Here is a 17,708-nt window from a genome sequence, read left to right as displayed (position 1 = left end):
ACCTGCGGCGTACCCCAAGGATCATCCCTCAGTACGACCCTCTTTAACGTCTACATGGCATCGCTCGCCAACATCATCCGATCGCACGACCTCAATCTCGTACGCCGACACCCAGCTGATCCTCTCCCTCACCAAGGACCCGGCCACCGCCAAAACCAACCTACACAAAGGAATGAAGGCCGTCGCAGAATGGATGAAGACCAGTCGCCTGAAACTGAACTCTGACAAAATGGAGGTCCTCATCCTCGGCTCCACCCCCCCTGCCTGGGACGACTCCTGGTGGCCAGCCACGCTGGGAGCTGCACCGACACCCACCAACCACGCAAGCAACCTGGGGTTAATCCTGGACTCAACACTTTCAATGACCCAGCAAGTCAACGCAGTCTCCTCCTCCTGCTTCAACACCCTCTGCATGCTTCGCAAGATCTACAGATGGATCCCCACCGGAACCAGAAGGACAGTCACCCAAGCCCTCGTCAGCAGCAGGTTGGACTACGGCAACGCCCTCTACGCAGGAACCACGGCCAAAATCCAGAGAAGCCTTCAACGCATACAGAACGCTTCCGCTCGCCTCATCCTCAACGACTCCCATCACAGCCACATCACTGCCCACCTGAGAGACCTGCACTGGCTCCCCGTCAACAAGAGGATCACCTTCAAGCTCCTCACCCACGCTCACAAAGCACTCCACAACGGCGGACCAGCATACCTCAACAAACGACTCACCTTCTACACCCTGAACCGCCAGCTTCGCTCCACTGACCTCGCCCTCGCCACCGTCCCTCGCATCCACCGAACGACCTCCGGCGGCAGATCATTCTCCCACCTCGCCGCCAAGACATGGAACATCCTCCTCGTCCACCTACGACAGACCCAGGACCTGCTGACCTGCAGAAGACTTCAAGACCTGGCTGTTCGATCAGTAGCAGCACTCCCCTCCCCCCTCTTTTTAGCGCCTTGAGACCCTCACGGGTGAGTAGTGTGCTCTATAAATGGATTGATTGATTGATTGAAATATGAAACAAGCATTTGCAATGCAATAGGTCTCGCATTGCTGAAAGTTTGAGCTATTGGTGTTGCATTATTATTTGCAACGCCAATAGCTCAAACTTTCAGTAATGCAAGGCCTACTGCATTGCAAATGCTTGCTTTTCAAGCCGGCCACTTAATTACCTGCACTTCCGTGAATGCAAACGGATTTGCACCTATAAACATGCATTGTGTTATCCCTTAAAATGTGTGGCTCTCTTTATTCCTGCGCCCAAACTTTTGTTTGCGATTTCCACAATACTCCCTTTAAATTTGAACCACTATGAATAAGTAAAAAGCGGTTTACTTGACCACTTGCAATGTAGCGTAAATCATGAAAGAATTGAACTCTTAGCACAAACATTTTTTGCGAGTCAGATGAATCTCGAGTCAGCTCAACACTTTAACAGTGTTTGTAAAGATAAAGACAGCAGCATGAATATGTCATCAGTGACTTCTTGTACTGCAGTATTAATCAACCATTGAGCTTGGCGAAGCTAACCTCGTCATTCAACTGGTTCTCTCTCTGTTTATTTACAGAACAAATCGGGAGACACAGTTCCCATCTTTCAGTACAGAAGTCTGAAAAGTGTTTTTGTTAAGAAATGTATGGTTTAAATATATAACATTCACAATTCCTATTTGAAATACGCAATTCTTCCTTAAGGCAGAGGAGAATGGCATGTACATGTGTAAAAGATCATACTATCGTTTGTATCCTTATAATGAGGCAGGTGCAATGTGAGTGGAGCAGTAATTCTTTGCTTTAAGCGTTCTACTTCCTTTTTTGACCAACCAAAATAAATATACAGAGTTCATGAGCTGTGTGAACCGCACACAGCAGAGGCACGAGTGAGTAAACACAGCACTACATCATGCAGCCACAACAGCCAACAGAAGTTACAAAGTAAACCAACAACAACTAGCTCTGGTCAAATGGAGAGACTCCCAGTACAGTTATCCGGTGCTCCTTGAGGGAAGATAAATATCTGCTGCGGAGGAGAGCACTGGAGGCTTTTTACGATGTTTAAGTTGTCAAGCGTCATTTGTTTTTTTGTGTTAAACTAATGTTCACAGCGCATGCATGAGATCCCCTACTTCCCCCCTGGCAAGGATGAGCAGTGCCCTCTTGGACGCAACGACGGTGAATGTCCCGGAGAACTTTTACCGAAGACAAACGGAGCGTGCCTGCAGCCGTTGCAGACTGCAACACAGACCAGGGAACCAAGCCAGGTGGTAATATTAAACTCACACTGCCCCTCCCCCACCACATTGATAGCTGGCCAGAGAGCAGCCCCAGCACCGAAAAAACATAGGGGCAGATTTACAAGCCCCTTGCACCACTTTTGCGTAACTTTTAACATGGGAAAAGTGACGCAAAAGTGGCACACAGAGCTTGTAAATATGCCCCGTAATATTGAAAAAATAGAGTTTGGTGAGCCTTCCCAGAGAAAAGAGGCGCAGCTCGCCAAACACTATTTTTTTAATATTGTAACTTGTTCATAAGCAGCGCAGCACGCCCGGCTGCTTACGAAAAGTGTATACAATTGAAAAAATAAGAGTTTGGCCAGTTGAGCAACAGAAAGTAAAGCATGACAGCAATGAGGGGCAAGCTCCCCAGGTGCCTTAAAACGTTGGTGGTTTAAAACGGAATGGACGTACATGCAACTGAATAGGGCTGTAGAAGAACAGGGCTGCCTGGAGAAGAAGCACGGCATGATCTTACAAATAAGGTTGACAGCCTGTAAATACATGCACTCCCAAGGAGTGAAAGGTTAGGTGCATGCTTGCTCAGTGGAGAAGTAATGTAGATTATGAAATCGCTCAAGCTCTCCCTGCTGTTCTTGAAAGTGCGCACGCCGCTGTTGTTAACCTGGCACTCTGTATAATTTAACTAGCACTCAGCTAACAAAGTCTGACAGGAAACAAACACTTGCGCCCCTTCCCCTCCCCCTGCAAGCCCTACTCGGAACTGACGAATTGCCATTAAAACACGCCCCTGGAACAGATGAGCACAGCCCTTTGTTTCCCATTTGAAAGTCTTCAGCGCGAGCACCTATAAAAAGTTAATGGCTGAGTATAGCCATCACAACAACCAGCCTGCGCACGTCCGGAGACCATGGCATATGTCCTGACAAGTGGCCATGTGGCCACAGTGAAGCAATCGGTTGTTCTCAGATGAAACTGTTCTGCGTGATAATCAGGAAATATTGTTCCCATTAGTTTGTCTAATCTACTGACATCTCTAGAAGCAGCCGTCTTGAAGGTGTCATTACTTTGGTGCCGGTCTCGTCTCTGCAATAAGACAGAGCAGTTAATGCGCGTTAGTTGTGTTTTATAAAAATATTAATTTCATGTTCTGCCAAGTGTAGCTCTTTAATGTCACGTGGCGGTCCCGTGGGCCTGGTAGTTTATTTCTCCTCGAAGAGTAGTATGGGAGCTTTGTTGGGACAAGAGCATGGGTGAGTGTGTTCACTTCAGGCACATGTTGTCTTTGTAGCCATTCTGCGTGCAAAATACATACAGGAGCAAAAACCATTCCGTTTCTGTTGACTTTGCTGTGATGTGCGCTGTGCGCAGCCAGAGGAACAGCAGATGAGTCAGATAACTGAGAGCTCGGGGCACTGGCCTGTGACAGAAACTCCTAATCTCGAAGGACTTTCTCAAGCAAAACAGTTCGACAAAGGAGGGCTGTAAAACGGTCAAATTAAACCAGTATACACGAAAGTGAAAGTCTTCAGTTACCAGGCTACAGCTGAAAAACAGATGGCACACTGCACTTCAATTAAAAGAAGTGCAAGCAGAGCGAACTAACACTGTAGTTAGGCACCGCTGTATCGGGACTACAAGGAAGTTAGCAAATGACCAACAGCCAACAGAAAGAGAGATAACAACACAACCACAACTAAGCCAATAGCAAGCGGAAAGACAGATTACATCAAGTTTACCCCAACATAGAGATTACTTTAGGTCTCGCTGCCAACAGAAAGAGAGATAACAACAACACAACCACAACTAAGCCAATAGCAAGCGGAAAGACAGATTACATCAAGTTTACCCCAACATAAAGATTACTTTAGGTCTCGCTGAGACAGTGCATGCAGAGCATGCACTGCCAAGGCGAGACCTAAAAAGGTGTCCTGTAGGTCCAACATCACCATCCAGTCTCCAGGGTCTAGGGCAGACAATACTTTGGCCTGGGTGGGCATCATGAATTCCTCCTTCTGGAGGAAGGCATTGAGATGGCTCCATCCTTCTAGGGCACTAGAAAGGAGCGGAAATAACCAAGCCCTATGTCTGGTGCCAGCACCCTCTCGACAGCTCCTTTGGCCAAAAGGACTTACACTTCCTAGCGCAAAAAGGAGAGATGGTCCTCTGTCAGTAGTTAGGGAGATAGTGGAAGGTACAGGGGGGATAGAAAGGAATGGTAAGGCATAATCCCTGCGAACTATCTATATGGCCCACCTGTTCGACTGCTGGGTCCCATCGGGTGGCTAAACAGGCGGTAGGTAAGGGAGTGCCTTGGCCAAAACCGCAAAAGGAGCATTGCAACTGCTGCAATCAGCAAGGAGGGGAGAAAAGGCCTAGAGGGCAAGCAATAGCCCTGCTCTCCCTAAAACACTAGAGGGCAGAATTAGTATGGTCCAGAAAGAGGCGCGTCCCATCAAAGGGCATGTCCATGAAGGAGTACTCTACTTCCCCGGAGAACCCAGTCAATTGCAGTCACACATGACGGCGAATGACAACACTGGTGCCAATGGCCTGGCCAAACAGATCAGTGGTTTCCAAACCACAATCAATTGTGTATGGGGCCGCATCATGACCATCTTGGCTTGCTTGTGCCAGTATGGGTCCAAGGTTGCCAGGCACACCAGAAAGGACTTGTGCCAAGGTTGTGGGAGTAACGCCCAAACAAGTAGATGGTGTTACCAGATCAGAGGGCCAGTTGGCTGTGAGGGTGAGTGGTAGGGAACATATTTGGATTAAATCTGCTTGTAAAGGCTTGCACCACATGGCTCTCAGGAGAAGGATGCTATGGCGCCTGGCTATGTGGTGACTGACAAGGGGGGCCAGAAAAAGGTTTGTCCGTTAGTGCCTCGCTGAATGGTAGAAGGAGTTCAAAAGAAGTCTGTCCTGGTTGAAGGACTTCGGTAAGGAAATTTGTCTTGACCTCCAAGGTGGGGAGCTGGCAGTTGAGAACTTCGGCTAGGTCTACGCATGACCAAGGATAGAAGGCAGATATCACTGTGGCTGGTCAAAGGGAGTAAAACGAGTAGTCTGCAGGGAGATACTGAGGCCACTAGCCGCCTGTAAACCCTGGTACCAAGTGCCGTCAAGTTAGGGTTAACCAAACTCATTGACTGAGGCATAGTCGTTGTCACAATTTGTGTCAAAGAGTGAATGCAGAGTGGGTTCCCTCACTTGCACCACAAATTTAGACAGAATCAGGTGCAACTTCAGTCGTGGTTGGATCTTCACCAACTCGATGTATGAGAGAATTATCGGGTCCTCCTCCTCTGACATTGAAGGGGTTGGAGTGGTGTTGAAGGACTCGGGGCTGGCACAGTTTGCAGGGTGGGAAGTGGAGTAGGAGGCATGACAGGCTCAGGGTGAACCTTTCATTGGTACTCCAGATGGAGGGCATCTTGGTTTCTTGGGGCCTGAAGTCACGTAAGATGGAGTTGGTAGGAATCCGAAAAGCCAGAGCATGGCTGCAGGGAACTCTTCGTACTGAAGCAGAGTGCCAATTTCGACCCCGGAAACTCTGGTTGTGCCAGCATGAGTTGAAGGATCGGTTCTGACATCAGCTGACTTCAGGAATGAAACTCAGAAGAATGGCACCACCCCAGTGTCTGCTCAGGAAAACACCAGTGGCGCGAATGAGCAGTACCCCGCTTTGATTTCTTGTGTTTCTTTTTTGATTTACCTGAAGACTTGGAGTGTGATGCAGACTGGTCGCTTTAACCTTGGACATGGATGGTGAATTTGAGCATCCCCAAGGAATCGGTTTTATGCTTTGGGACGTAAAGCTATGCTTCGCACTCCCTGATGACCTTTGGGTACATCAACACGCAGTCGCCGCAGACCCTGGAATTGTGGCTCAACCACAGGCATACCTGGTAGGGATCTATCACAAATATTTGTTTGCGACAGTCCCAAAAGGGCTTAAAACCAGATGTTTTGGGGGGCGAAATCCGTTGCACAGAATTTTAGAGGTAAATATCTCTGAGAAACACAAAGGCACCTACAGATCCAAGTCTGGTGGCATAGAAAGAAAGGAAAATGAGGTGCGGTATTGGCACCTAAATAGGCCATGCACATAATTTTCAGAGTGGAATGGCGTTTGTGCGGATCTGCATGGCAGCACCTTAGGGCGTGCAGGGGAAACGTTTACGGACCCAGTCTGATACCTGGGGATTATACAAAATGTGAGGAATCTGTGGCATGAATTATCAATCAGAACTCTTGTGCAGTGGATCATTAGGTCTTAAGTGCTGAAAGTACATTAAGCAAGAATCATGTAGACTTCCTGCAGTCTGACAGGTGTAATGAGGAAATTCAAGAACGGTGCCAGAGAATAATTTCTTTAACTCTAAATTATTGTGACATGAGGAAAGGGGTGGAATATGAAATTCCACTCCTGAAAGAAGTATAGAATCTTGCCCTTGACCAAAACCAAAATACCCTGAAACCAAATGTGCCTCATTCGATGGCGGATGTGTTGATTTGAGAGCTTTCCAAAGCTGCCAATACAAACTATAGGGAGCGTTTGGAAAAGTACTACAAAGTGTGCAGGCACAGGCATGGGTTGAGACCATTACTAATCAAGGAACCAAATCAATGAGAAAATCTAAAGAAGTGAAGAAAACAAATACCACAATGAATGAATCAATGCAAACTAAAACAAAGTAGATTGATAGTGAGAGATCACAAGGAACAAGAACTATCTGGGAAAACATTTTATTCACCCCCAAGTTATGTAGCAGTACAGAAAAGACATCACTTTGCTAGCCAATCTGTCACCAACAAAATAAATACAGAAATCTTCATGGTCCCAAACACTTTAATGAATCAGATCAAGTGGAATATTTTTGGATTAAATTGTCTCCGGTTGTCAAGATAAGTTCTAACTACACATGTAGAACTTCCAGACAGGACAGGAGGTAGAGCTAAATTTCAGACAATGGGAATGGAGTCTGCATGTAAAAAAGAAAAAGAAAATCCAGAGGCAAAAGTAGAGACAATACCCATAATTAAGAATGAGGAACTGGTTATTTCAATTGAGGAATCTAAGGCTGAGAGATTCCTGGAGCCATGCCCTGAGCCCAAAAGGGATAATCCAGACTCCGGAACAGGCAGTAATAGAGGAAGAATAAAATGTCTCAGACACAATTTCCACAGAAACAGTAGAAGAGCTTCCATCCAAAAAGAAACAGACTTTAGGTAGCACAATCTAATGGAAACTGAGCTGTAAGGTGGGAAGAAATCCTATTGCAACTCCGTTAAATCAGCAAATCTGAATGCAAATTTAGGACTAGAGCTCCTATACATCTGCAAGTAATTCTAAGACGACAGCAGGAGAACACAGAATCAGAATTCTTTTAGCACTTTGTAGAAGCCTGGGACAAACTAATTACAATAAACCTCAGCCAACTGGGAATGAGACAGTAACTAAAGCAATTGAAAGACCATCCAGTGTCTTATCCTGTCATTTTCATTCAAGAATCTATATGCAGAATCTGGCAACTCTGCCTTGTGGGCTGCACCTTATAATGGATAGGGGCATGGCCTCACCTGTCACAGAATCATTACCAAAGACTGGATGACCATCCATCCCTTATAAGTAAATCTTGAAAGACATAAATGATCTCCCTTAGCATTCTTAGTCCCTACTAGGCTACCATCTTTACCAAAAACATTGGAATTCAATCTGTCACCAGCATGAGGTCACCACCTCTATAACCAAAGCGAGGGTACAACAGCTGAACCTGAACAATGTGACTACACCTTCTCTTTTACGCTGCCAAATTCCTGACCAATACCTTGGTCACCCTCCCCAGGAATACATCCACCTCCTTGTACCACCACCATGCTGGCTGATTATTGACCAAATGCAGAGCATTTTTTAAACTCCTCATCCTGGTCTTTAACACAATGTCATCTCCCTACAAAGCATATCACCCACTATGTCTCCCAGAGCCACTCTTGTTGCATCTTTTAACGAACATGGCGTTCTACAAGGCTCAACCACCTTAACATTTTCAGACCAACCTGTTCCCTATCTATGTCCTCAGAATTGCTTGTACCCCTCAACTGGGAAATTATCCACACCAAATGGGAGTTCAAAGGCTTGCTTCCTGCATCGATTACCATCAATACTGATCATGTCTGATGGACTTCTCAATGACTTGAGGTTAAGAAGAAGCACATTTGTATCAACAAGAAGAAGGGGTACCCGGGGATCCATAAGCTTTACCTAGTTAATATGCACACGAAGAATGTCTGAATAGTAATACCTTTTGGATCCATTTCTGTGCCTCTGATGTAGCTTGTTATAGCTGGAAATTACACATCTCTTACTTCTGAACCCGTGCCAAGGACGAATTAACCGTAGCCTTGTTTAACTGGTTAAATATGGACTGAGTGATTGTCTATCTGCTCGATGAAACAGAGCATTAAACAGAGTTTTAAGGTGATGGGGGCAGTGTATGTCGAAGACCACCCTCAACTCCAGCATCTTTGAATGGAGTAGATGATTTTGAGCACAGAGCTATGTCTTTCACCGGTGCTTCAAGCTCATTGGATTTATAGACTGAAGAGAACCATTCTTTATTAGCTATGTTACAGAGTACGCAAGGTTACAATTCTGCAAGATTATATCTGTCCCAAGGGTCAAGAGCTGAAGTTACCATGTTCACATTTGAGTATGGCAGTTCCTCATCTTTAAGAAGGATTGTCAGGGATAACCACTTAATATCAATTAATGATCACACGATAATCCCCGCTGCCAAGAAGGCTGCAGATTAACCAAGAATTATTTTGTGTCCTACCTGCACTGAGTTTGGCATGGATCTGTTTGGAAACATTTTCACACAATTATTACAATATAGGAAATGTCTTTGCTGCCATTAGTTCCATTGTATCAAGTCTGAGAGCAAAGGTCAGAGCACTTTCTTATTGTCACTGCAATAGCTACCAATCGTGTGGTTTCAAAACAATGGGGCGTGAAGGAAATTTTACATGTTGCTGTGTTTTTCTGCCTGTCTTGTAGCCCCATTAGGCAAAGCTAATTACTTCTGTGAAAGGTTGGATCTAATTATCAACATACTCAAGCAGTCTACATACAACTGATGACTATCTGAGGCAGTAAGCCTCTGAAATGGGCCCTTAATTTTCACCATATAATCAGTGATGTTTCTCATGGGTTTCCAGTTTCGTAGCATCTTGTAATAGTAGAGAATGTATCCCTTACTCTAAACCACTGAAAGAGGAGAGCAAGGAACCATCTCCACATTTGAAGAAAAGCCTACAATTATTGAAACTATGAAAACTCTGGTATAAGGACAGAGTTTGGGGTATCCATTTGATCTTTCATTTAATGAGAAAATACAGTACAAATCCCACAAGTGTGTAATGTGGAGTAAAGGAAACAGACAAGGTTTACGATTCAGAGATTTTTGAGGAGGCTGCACACAGCATTGAGTGTTAAGTAAAATACTTCATTTGCAGCTAGGGTTTTGCTAGAGAATGAGATCAATTAAGGGTTTGAATTGGCTGGAACCTAGGGCATCGACCATGACTTTACAAAAGAAAACTATACCCCACTCGTTTGCCGAATATCTATATTCTTGACTGTCTCATGAATTTCACTACATCCAATCAGGGCATCTAGCAATGTACCATAAATGGAAGATATATAATTATTTGCTGTGCCTTAAGAAATAAGACTATTAAGGGTAATTCATTTCATCAATCTAGAGACCACTCTATTTTTAAATTCCTCTAAGAAAAGTCGGTCACGAAAACTAAAAACAATGAGCTGCCACAAATTTGTATTGTGGCAAATATCTCACTAAATCTGCCACTTTATCTTTTGCAATGCCCCAAAATGTTGCAGCATTTGATGCTCTTAATGTGAACATACTGGTGGTGCATTTTGTCCCAATCTTCTAGCTGCACTCTTTGTCCAGAGCAAAAGTGGAACTGAAAACCATGCCCTCTGCTGCTTAATACAAACAAAATATTCTGTGAATGGATGAACACAGATAGAAAGAGGGACATATTCTAGACACAGAACCAAAATCAGCCCTGGTAACATTGTTAAACCAGCCCCACACAGCACAGCAGGAGGCTGTTACCATAGGTTGCGGCTTTAAAGCTTTGATCATGGCAGGCCATCCAACCCTGAAAGCTGCCTGTAGCCTGCAGCCTAAAGACCAATGCCAGAATGGAGACTGCCCTGTCCAGTCATGATTCCGTAGCTTAGCATTTCATGCCTTGTCTAAAGAGGTTCACCGAGGCAAACCTTTATTCGGAACATGACAATGTCAAACAGATTCCACTAACTTTCCTCCAAATAGCCCCAATTTCAGCATGATTCACCCATGCCCATTTCTTCCGTCTGCTTTAATATGCATGAAGTGAAGTAGACTATTAAATTCACCCAAAACATACAAGCAAAAGAAAGCACTAAAAGACAGCCAACTCTCTACTAACCTGAATCCAGCTGGCTCCAGCAAGATGTCGCTCTGCCACAGAAGGCGCTGAAATTTCACGGCCAGCTTGGAAGTCACTTGAGGTCTGAGAAAAATTATCAAGTAATCATTTGACTATTCAGCCACAGAGTGGGTTGCGAAATGTAAATATTAAGATAAGAAACGGAGTCAGGATCAAACTCTTGGTGAATCTGTCCTGACCCTTCACTGGCTACCACGACACTACGTCACTTAAGCAATCAGACAGCAGCAAACAGAAACAGAAGATAGCAGGTAGAGATATTTGGCTTGCAGTTCTTCCTGCAGACTGAAACCGCACATCAATTTTCTTCAAATACCTCTGGGTAGGATTTCCACGCCGTGCGCCTGGAGGCTGTTGAGCCTCTGCTTATGCCTCCCCATGTTGGAGGTCAGTGTGGGCATGGCACTTTCTCTTTTTCACTATCTGGCATGAGATGCTTAAAAGTTGCAGGAGTGGACTATGTTGTTAATAAAGATATAGGGAGAAGAACCTCAGGTACTCATTCACCGGCTCGTGATGTGAGGAAAAGATTGAGACTTAACATGGGGATAGAGGAGGCAGAAGTGGAAAGTAAGGTGACTGAGAATCTACAGACCCCAAATGAGGTGAGGGAGACAAACAACATTTTCCTATACCCTTAATATTCTTGCCCACTACAAAGCTGGCCCTTCTGGAGATATTCAATCAACGTTAGAATATGTCAAGGGAGCCCCAGATTTCTACGTAGCTGATAGAATAAAGTAGATTTTGTTAGTTCCAAAGCAGTTTACGGGATGCAGAAAGAGGAACTGGGCCTAGAAATGATACTGTTGGGAGGTATATTAAAGATTAATGAGAAACATGTCCTACATGATGACATCTGTGAGGATTTAAATAAATAGTATCGGTAATAAAAATATAGAAACCTCCATGCACAAGATATGGGATACACACAAAGCAGCCCCCAGAATAAAGTTTATTAGTCTTGACTCAAAGAAAGTTACACTATCAAGAAGCGAGAACCACACAGACAAGAAACCCTATCATTTCGCAGATGACCAACTGACAAAGCCACATTTAGAATTATGCACAATGTTTTTGATGAAAGCTGATAAAATACTAGCTGACATATAAAGAAGGATATACAACAGAAAAATTACCTAGATTAAGTTCAAAACTTAGAACACTCAAGAAAGGGAGGAGGACATTCTTTCAGAGTACAGAAGAAAAAATTACAAATCCCGCAGGCAGCGGTATCTGGGTCTGTATCATGACCCACATATTCATGAGGAACACAGTTACGAGTGATGGTAACCTATATGTAGGTACTTTGGACTTTGTTGTAGCATTTAGCCAAATCCATAAAAAATGTATGTGGTAAAAATTAGCGTGAAAGCCCACCTGTTAGTTTTAAGTACAGAGTTCTACAAAAAACTACAGTGACACAGATGTATTGTGGTCAGAAAGAAAAGCTCAAACCAAAATATGAAGAAATGCTATTTGAAGTCCTTTATACACACCAATGATGGGAAGGTGAAAGAGTTTTACATCTGCTATATGCAGGCGTCACTGTCCTGGTAGCAGAGACAAATACTTTAAATGCAGTGTCCATTACAACAGATAATTATTGTAGAACACTTCAAGTAATTCAAAACAAATTAAAACAATATTTCAGGAACAGAAAAAACAGCAACAAAATAATTTAAGGGAAAATACTGTAGAAGGTATGGGAATGCACCTATTAAGAAAGAGTACATAGTTCACTGAGTTTTGGATTTAAAAGTTAGTACAGGTGACAGAAAAAGACAAAGTGGGGGCGGGAGGCCTGCACTAGATGGCAAAAAGGCATGTCTCAAAGTGACAAGCAACATCAAAACCTTTCAGCAAAAGCTGGGAGTAATCTTAGCGAAGCTTAAACCTTTGACATGTCAAAACAGGCACAAAATATAAGCTGGCGATAGAGCACATTCAGAAAGAAATGTCCCCAGATATACATGCCTAAGCATTAGTAGTTCTGGAACCAAGCAATAGATATGCATCCATGAAAATACTAGTAAAACTTAGTTAGGCGTAGTTGAATAACCAAGCAAAAAACCAAACAAAAAGAAAAACGTAGGTGAGAGGAGCAAGAAATAAACAAAGTTAGGAGGAAACTGGGCATCAAAAGCCAGTCGTTGTTGCAGGACACAAGAAAGACACTCCATAGAAGCACTTTTAACGCAGGATGACTCCCAACAAGAGACTAATTCCAATAAGGTAAACGTACTTCTGGTGCATGTGTTGTCTTAATCTGGACCATGAACATGATACCTGTATGTTTATAAATCCTATGGTTACCTAGACGGTGACTGCTAAAGTATTCACAGCCCTTCTTCACTAACCGAGTGAGGAAGTGAGCCCCTGCCTACATGAAAATCTGTCATGGACATTCCGTTTTTCCTTCTTATTAAACCCCATAGCAGGTGTTCATTCATTCATTCATTCATTATGAATGTATTCTTTCATTTTTTATACTTATTATATAAATTGTTGCTTTGACATAGGTTGATTGTGCATCTATAGCTCATAAGCTATGTATTTCATAGCTTGATTTATAAAAGCACGTGATATTTAGGTAAACATGCAAGAGAAATTACTCATTTATGTTTAACATCATATACCACAGACGACAAGGCCTGTTTATCTCATAATAATTTTGAGAGATTGTATACAAGTTAGATGCATGGATATGTTAGTGGCGGGAAAATATTCAGACTCGTGGGGGAGAACTGAAGGTGCAAGCAACTGCTTGAACATAACTCACTGGCACAGGCTGGCGCAAGCTGTTTATCTGAGTTAAAGCGCAACAAAATATGCAACCATGCTTTCGGAAGTAAGGTAAAAACTGAAAAGCATTGTTTATACCATTAGGATATTCATTTACTGCCACCTTTCATTCTAATATACTCATTAGCTAGGGGCTAGGAGACGCAGATCCTGCTGCAGATTGATTCCATCAATGATTTAACGATTACTAATTAATATGCTGCCATTTTTCTTGTATTTCTTGCATTTTTGCTTTTTACCAATATTTTTATTTCTGTATTAATGCTTTTTCATCTAACCTGCAGTAGAACCGGGCTTTAATATTTAACAAAGCCTTTTAAAATATTTAGTGTGGATTTCTTGTTCGTCCAGCTTTTGGTGGAAAAGAGTTCCACAGCTCATCAACTAACAAATATAATCCTGGAATCTGTAACATGAATGATCATTATTCAATAAGCATTATTTCCAGATGGGGGGAGGTGCGTGGGTCACAACCTTTCTTTCCTGATTGAGTTGGCAAGTTGATTGAACCATATCTGTGCCAGGAGACTCTAAACTAGTATCTGGGCCATATTTACAATACAACTTTCAAAAACAAATCAAGGCAAGGCCTATACTGATTTGGAATCAACTCCTAAAGTTCTAACCCGCCAAATGGACTGTTAGATGGAAAAAAAGAGAAAAACGGTTGACTCCAACTCTTGAAAATGGCACTCTTCATACACACACAGGTCCTCTTCAGACTTCTAAAAAACTATACAATCTAATCCCAAAAACAGAGCTTAAGACTAGCCAAAACTTATTGACCTCAACTCCAAAGAGAAACAGTCTATGTATTCTGGAGAAGTCAAAGAAGAGAGGTACATTTCCGTCATCCCTCCTCCATCATTGTCCGTATAATAGTTTCCTCCGGGGTAAGCTGCTAATTTTCAAGAGAAAGCACCACATATACCTCTCTTTCTTTCTTGAACAACCCACAAGCTGTTGTCTACATATTATTCAGATCTACACAACCATCTGCCATGACGTTATCTGAAGGCAAGCCACAAAGTGTAACACGTATCAACAAAGAGCATCTCTGTTTATCGGAAGAGAAGATCACTATGACACAAGCAGCTACAGCCAGGGTTATTGCAACCACTAGTTCTGTGCAAACACAATTATGAAAGATGTGTCTGAACAAATCCCATCCCAAAGATTTTTGGTAGCTCGTCTTGACCAAGCTCTATCTTCCTCCTCTTGCTCAAGTCATCACTCGATTCCATGAGTTATGTGTGTTTGGTTGGGAAAGTAGCACTGCCATAGACTGGTGCTGAGAAATAGGAGCAGCACGTTTTCTGAAAAAATACTATGCATTCAGTAAACACAAATCCATTGTGATATCAGATAGCAAAGCTTGACATCTACATTTTCGTTTTGCAGATTACAACACAAGATGCCTTAAACCCAGTGTTGGTTGCTCTCTGCTTCTGAGTTCATGACCTGTTAAAGTTTACAAGGTCTATGTCAGCATTACAGAAGTGTGAAGTAAATCACCAGTCCCAGAGCTGCCAATGATACCATCTTAGGCAATAGCATCCCAATAAAGGAACTAGAAATGTAGTTTAACATTAAGGTGAAAATCCTTAAGTTCGGTCTTTTATTTTTGCTGAGCTCCAATCATTTCACAAGAAGCATTAAGGATGGGATTTGTTTATAATACCTAATGCTCAAATTGAATCAGTCAGGGCTGACTCTACAATAATGATATATTTGGCATCCGATTGTCCAGACAAGCAAAAAATGTGGCTCATTGCTAACGTAGAGTTTTAACAAAATGCCATATCAACCATTGTGGTAAAAAACCTTGTAGCAGCATCGGGTCTATTACAACTGCAAACTAAAATGATTCAACTCAGTGAGAGAGAGAGAGAGGGAGAGAACGAGGGAGTGGGGGAGAGAAAGAGTGAGAGGGGGAGAGAAAGAGAGAGAGGGGGAGAGAGAGTCTGTATGTCCCCTCCATCCCAGCTACTTTTCTCGGTCTTTTCTCTTCTTGTAAATGCCCTAGCATGTCTATTCTTCCCCCCTCATGTTATCTACCTAGGCCTCACCCCATCACATTTTCTTATAACTGCCCATGGTGTCGTCCTCTGGACCGTAAGGTATCACAATTTCCTCCAAGTAACTTCATCTACTGACTGTTGAGCGGTCCTTCTGGGACAAAAAAGGCACAGCATGTTTGCACAGTTCAATGTAAAACTGACTTATAAGCCCCTTTGCATGTTTGGTTTCTGCTATGCCTTCCTTGACCCCAGTCCATAACATGCCCCAAAAATCGATAAATCACTCTCCAGCAGAGAAATCTTTCAAACATAGTAAAGCTCTTGCTTGTGGATTTTTTCATCAGGTCATTTGTGCTCTGTTTTGATTGGAGATTTCTCTACCAGTCACCTTGTGTGTGCATTTCTGGGCTCCTGTCTACACTATAATGTACCGGATTTAAGAAATGGCAGGTTGGGGGATTCATTTCTTTACACCTTATTGGTAAGCAAGCAGTACTTGGGCCAAACCACACACTAGACATGATCAGTTGTTCTGCTGGCGCGTCATCTTTGGTTTCTGTCAGACATGGACGTTCCAAGACACACTCTGGACAGTGATCTGTATTTTCTCACAGGCCAGACAGTTCTCACTGGAGAATGACTGTTGTGGTAAACGCGAATAACTAATGCAAGCAACAGGCAAAAATGGTTGAATTGTCCATGCAAACTAACTGCAGCTCTCCCTCAGGTGGAATCACTGTGTTAAATTTGCTGTAGAAGTTTAATTCTGCCACAGCATTTTGGAAACTTTTAGTGGTGAAACCTCATAGCTGCAACCACAACTGTTTCAAAGGCACTGACATCTTTTGAGATATTATGTCCATGGAGATAAAACATAATTCATTCATTCCGCAGTACACCATAAGCATACCAAGGCTTTTTCACAGACAGAATTCCTTTCAGTTTGTACAATAGAACATCAAAAGCCTGCTGGGACCAACAAGATTCATAAGAGAAGGAGTTTTACTTACTTGGCCTCAATAGCGCTACTACCATGAGTTTAGTCACTACGGATGTAACTACTGCTGCACAACCTGTTCTTGCGTCGGTTTCGCCTAACTAGCAGAAGCAAGGCAAACGGCTCTGGAATCTACTCAAGCCATCCCAGACTCTCATTGAACACTCTCCTTTGGGGAGGTCTTAAACCCCTTTTTGTACCTCTGTAACAAATATTAGGTCTTGGGTCTGCTGATGATCCTACCGACTCATCACCCAGTATCATTGTATACTTTTCTTGGGACTGCTGGTAAGACTGCCATATCTTAGAACTAAAACTGTCTCCCCGCCGCTTGCCCAACCATGGGCCTGGGCTGCTGTATAACATATATATGTCTTTATTGCCATTATGTGTTGCAATGTTACAGTCATCCAAATGAGAATCCTGAACACCCTGTGAGATGATAACAGGTAAGTTGGAATGAAATATATGGAGCCATCTTCTAATAAAAATGAGTCATCACTCCTGCCCTTCCCTTATGAGTTAGAAGCCATCCTTCACTGTGACAGATAAAATAGAGTTAAACTTGAGATACACTCAAGAATAACATGCATGTCCATCTCCGATGTAGAGGTGGATCACAGGTGTTTTTTTAGATACCAGCCTGGGTCTGAAATGTGTGTTACTGCAGGTTATTTGCCAATACCTTATACAAAATGTACATGTTAACATGTAATACTAATTTGCTATTACAACGCAACTATGTAAAACCATAAAGCTTCACTTTGTAAAGCCAACAGTGCCATAATTGTCACTGCATAAAAAAGGTACATTTTCGGGAGCCCATCTAACTGATTTATGCAATAGGATGCGCAAGTTGACCTCTGCAAGGTTCAGCAGATTTCTGTAGCATGTTGCCCCAAGGATAAGTAGATTTTTAAACAATTCGACATCCTTGGACTCATAAGCATTGGAGTTCTAAAAGGTATAAATGTACCTCCATTTGAATTATATTGCACCACACCAGCACAATTCAGTGCTTGAAATAGATATAACTTAAACATATAACTCCACTTTTTAGCACCAACACAGCAGCTGCAATATTTCCCCTGCATACATATTCTTTAAAAGCCTTAACA

The 17,708-nt window shown here is 43.0% G+C and overlaps 1 protein-coding gene across 6 annotated transcripts in view; it reads right to left on the bottom strand.

Moving 5' to 3' along the window:
* The window catches only part of WDR91 (WD repeat domain 91), a 194,654-nt gene that overhangs the window by 112,293 nt on the left and 64,653 nt on the right, over window positions 1-17,708 (bottom strand). For 5 of the 6 annotated variants that reach the window (XM_085651980.1, XM_085651979.1, XM_085651982.1 and 2 more), the window contains exon 9: window positions 10,747-10,830. The exons of the other annotated variant lie outside the window; for it this stretch is intronic. In XM_085651980.1, the coding sequence (XP_085508106.1) occupies window positions 10,747-10,830 (84 nt within the window). The remainder of the gene's footprint in view (window positions 1-10,746; window positions 10,831-17,708) is intronic. 6 annotated transcript variants of the gene reach the window in all.

The sequence above is a fragment of the Triturus cristatus genome, chromosome 4_1, assembly GCF_964204655.1.
Source record: "Triturus cristatus chromosome 4_1, aTriCri1.1, whole genome shotgun sequence".
Lineage (NCBI taxonomy): Eukaryota > Metazoa > Chordata > Amphibia > Caudata > Salamandridae > Triturus > Triturus cristatus.
This window is presented reverse-complemented; position numbering and strand designations above follow the sequence as displayed.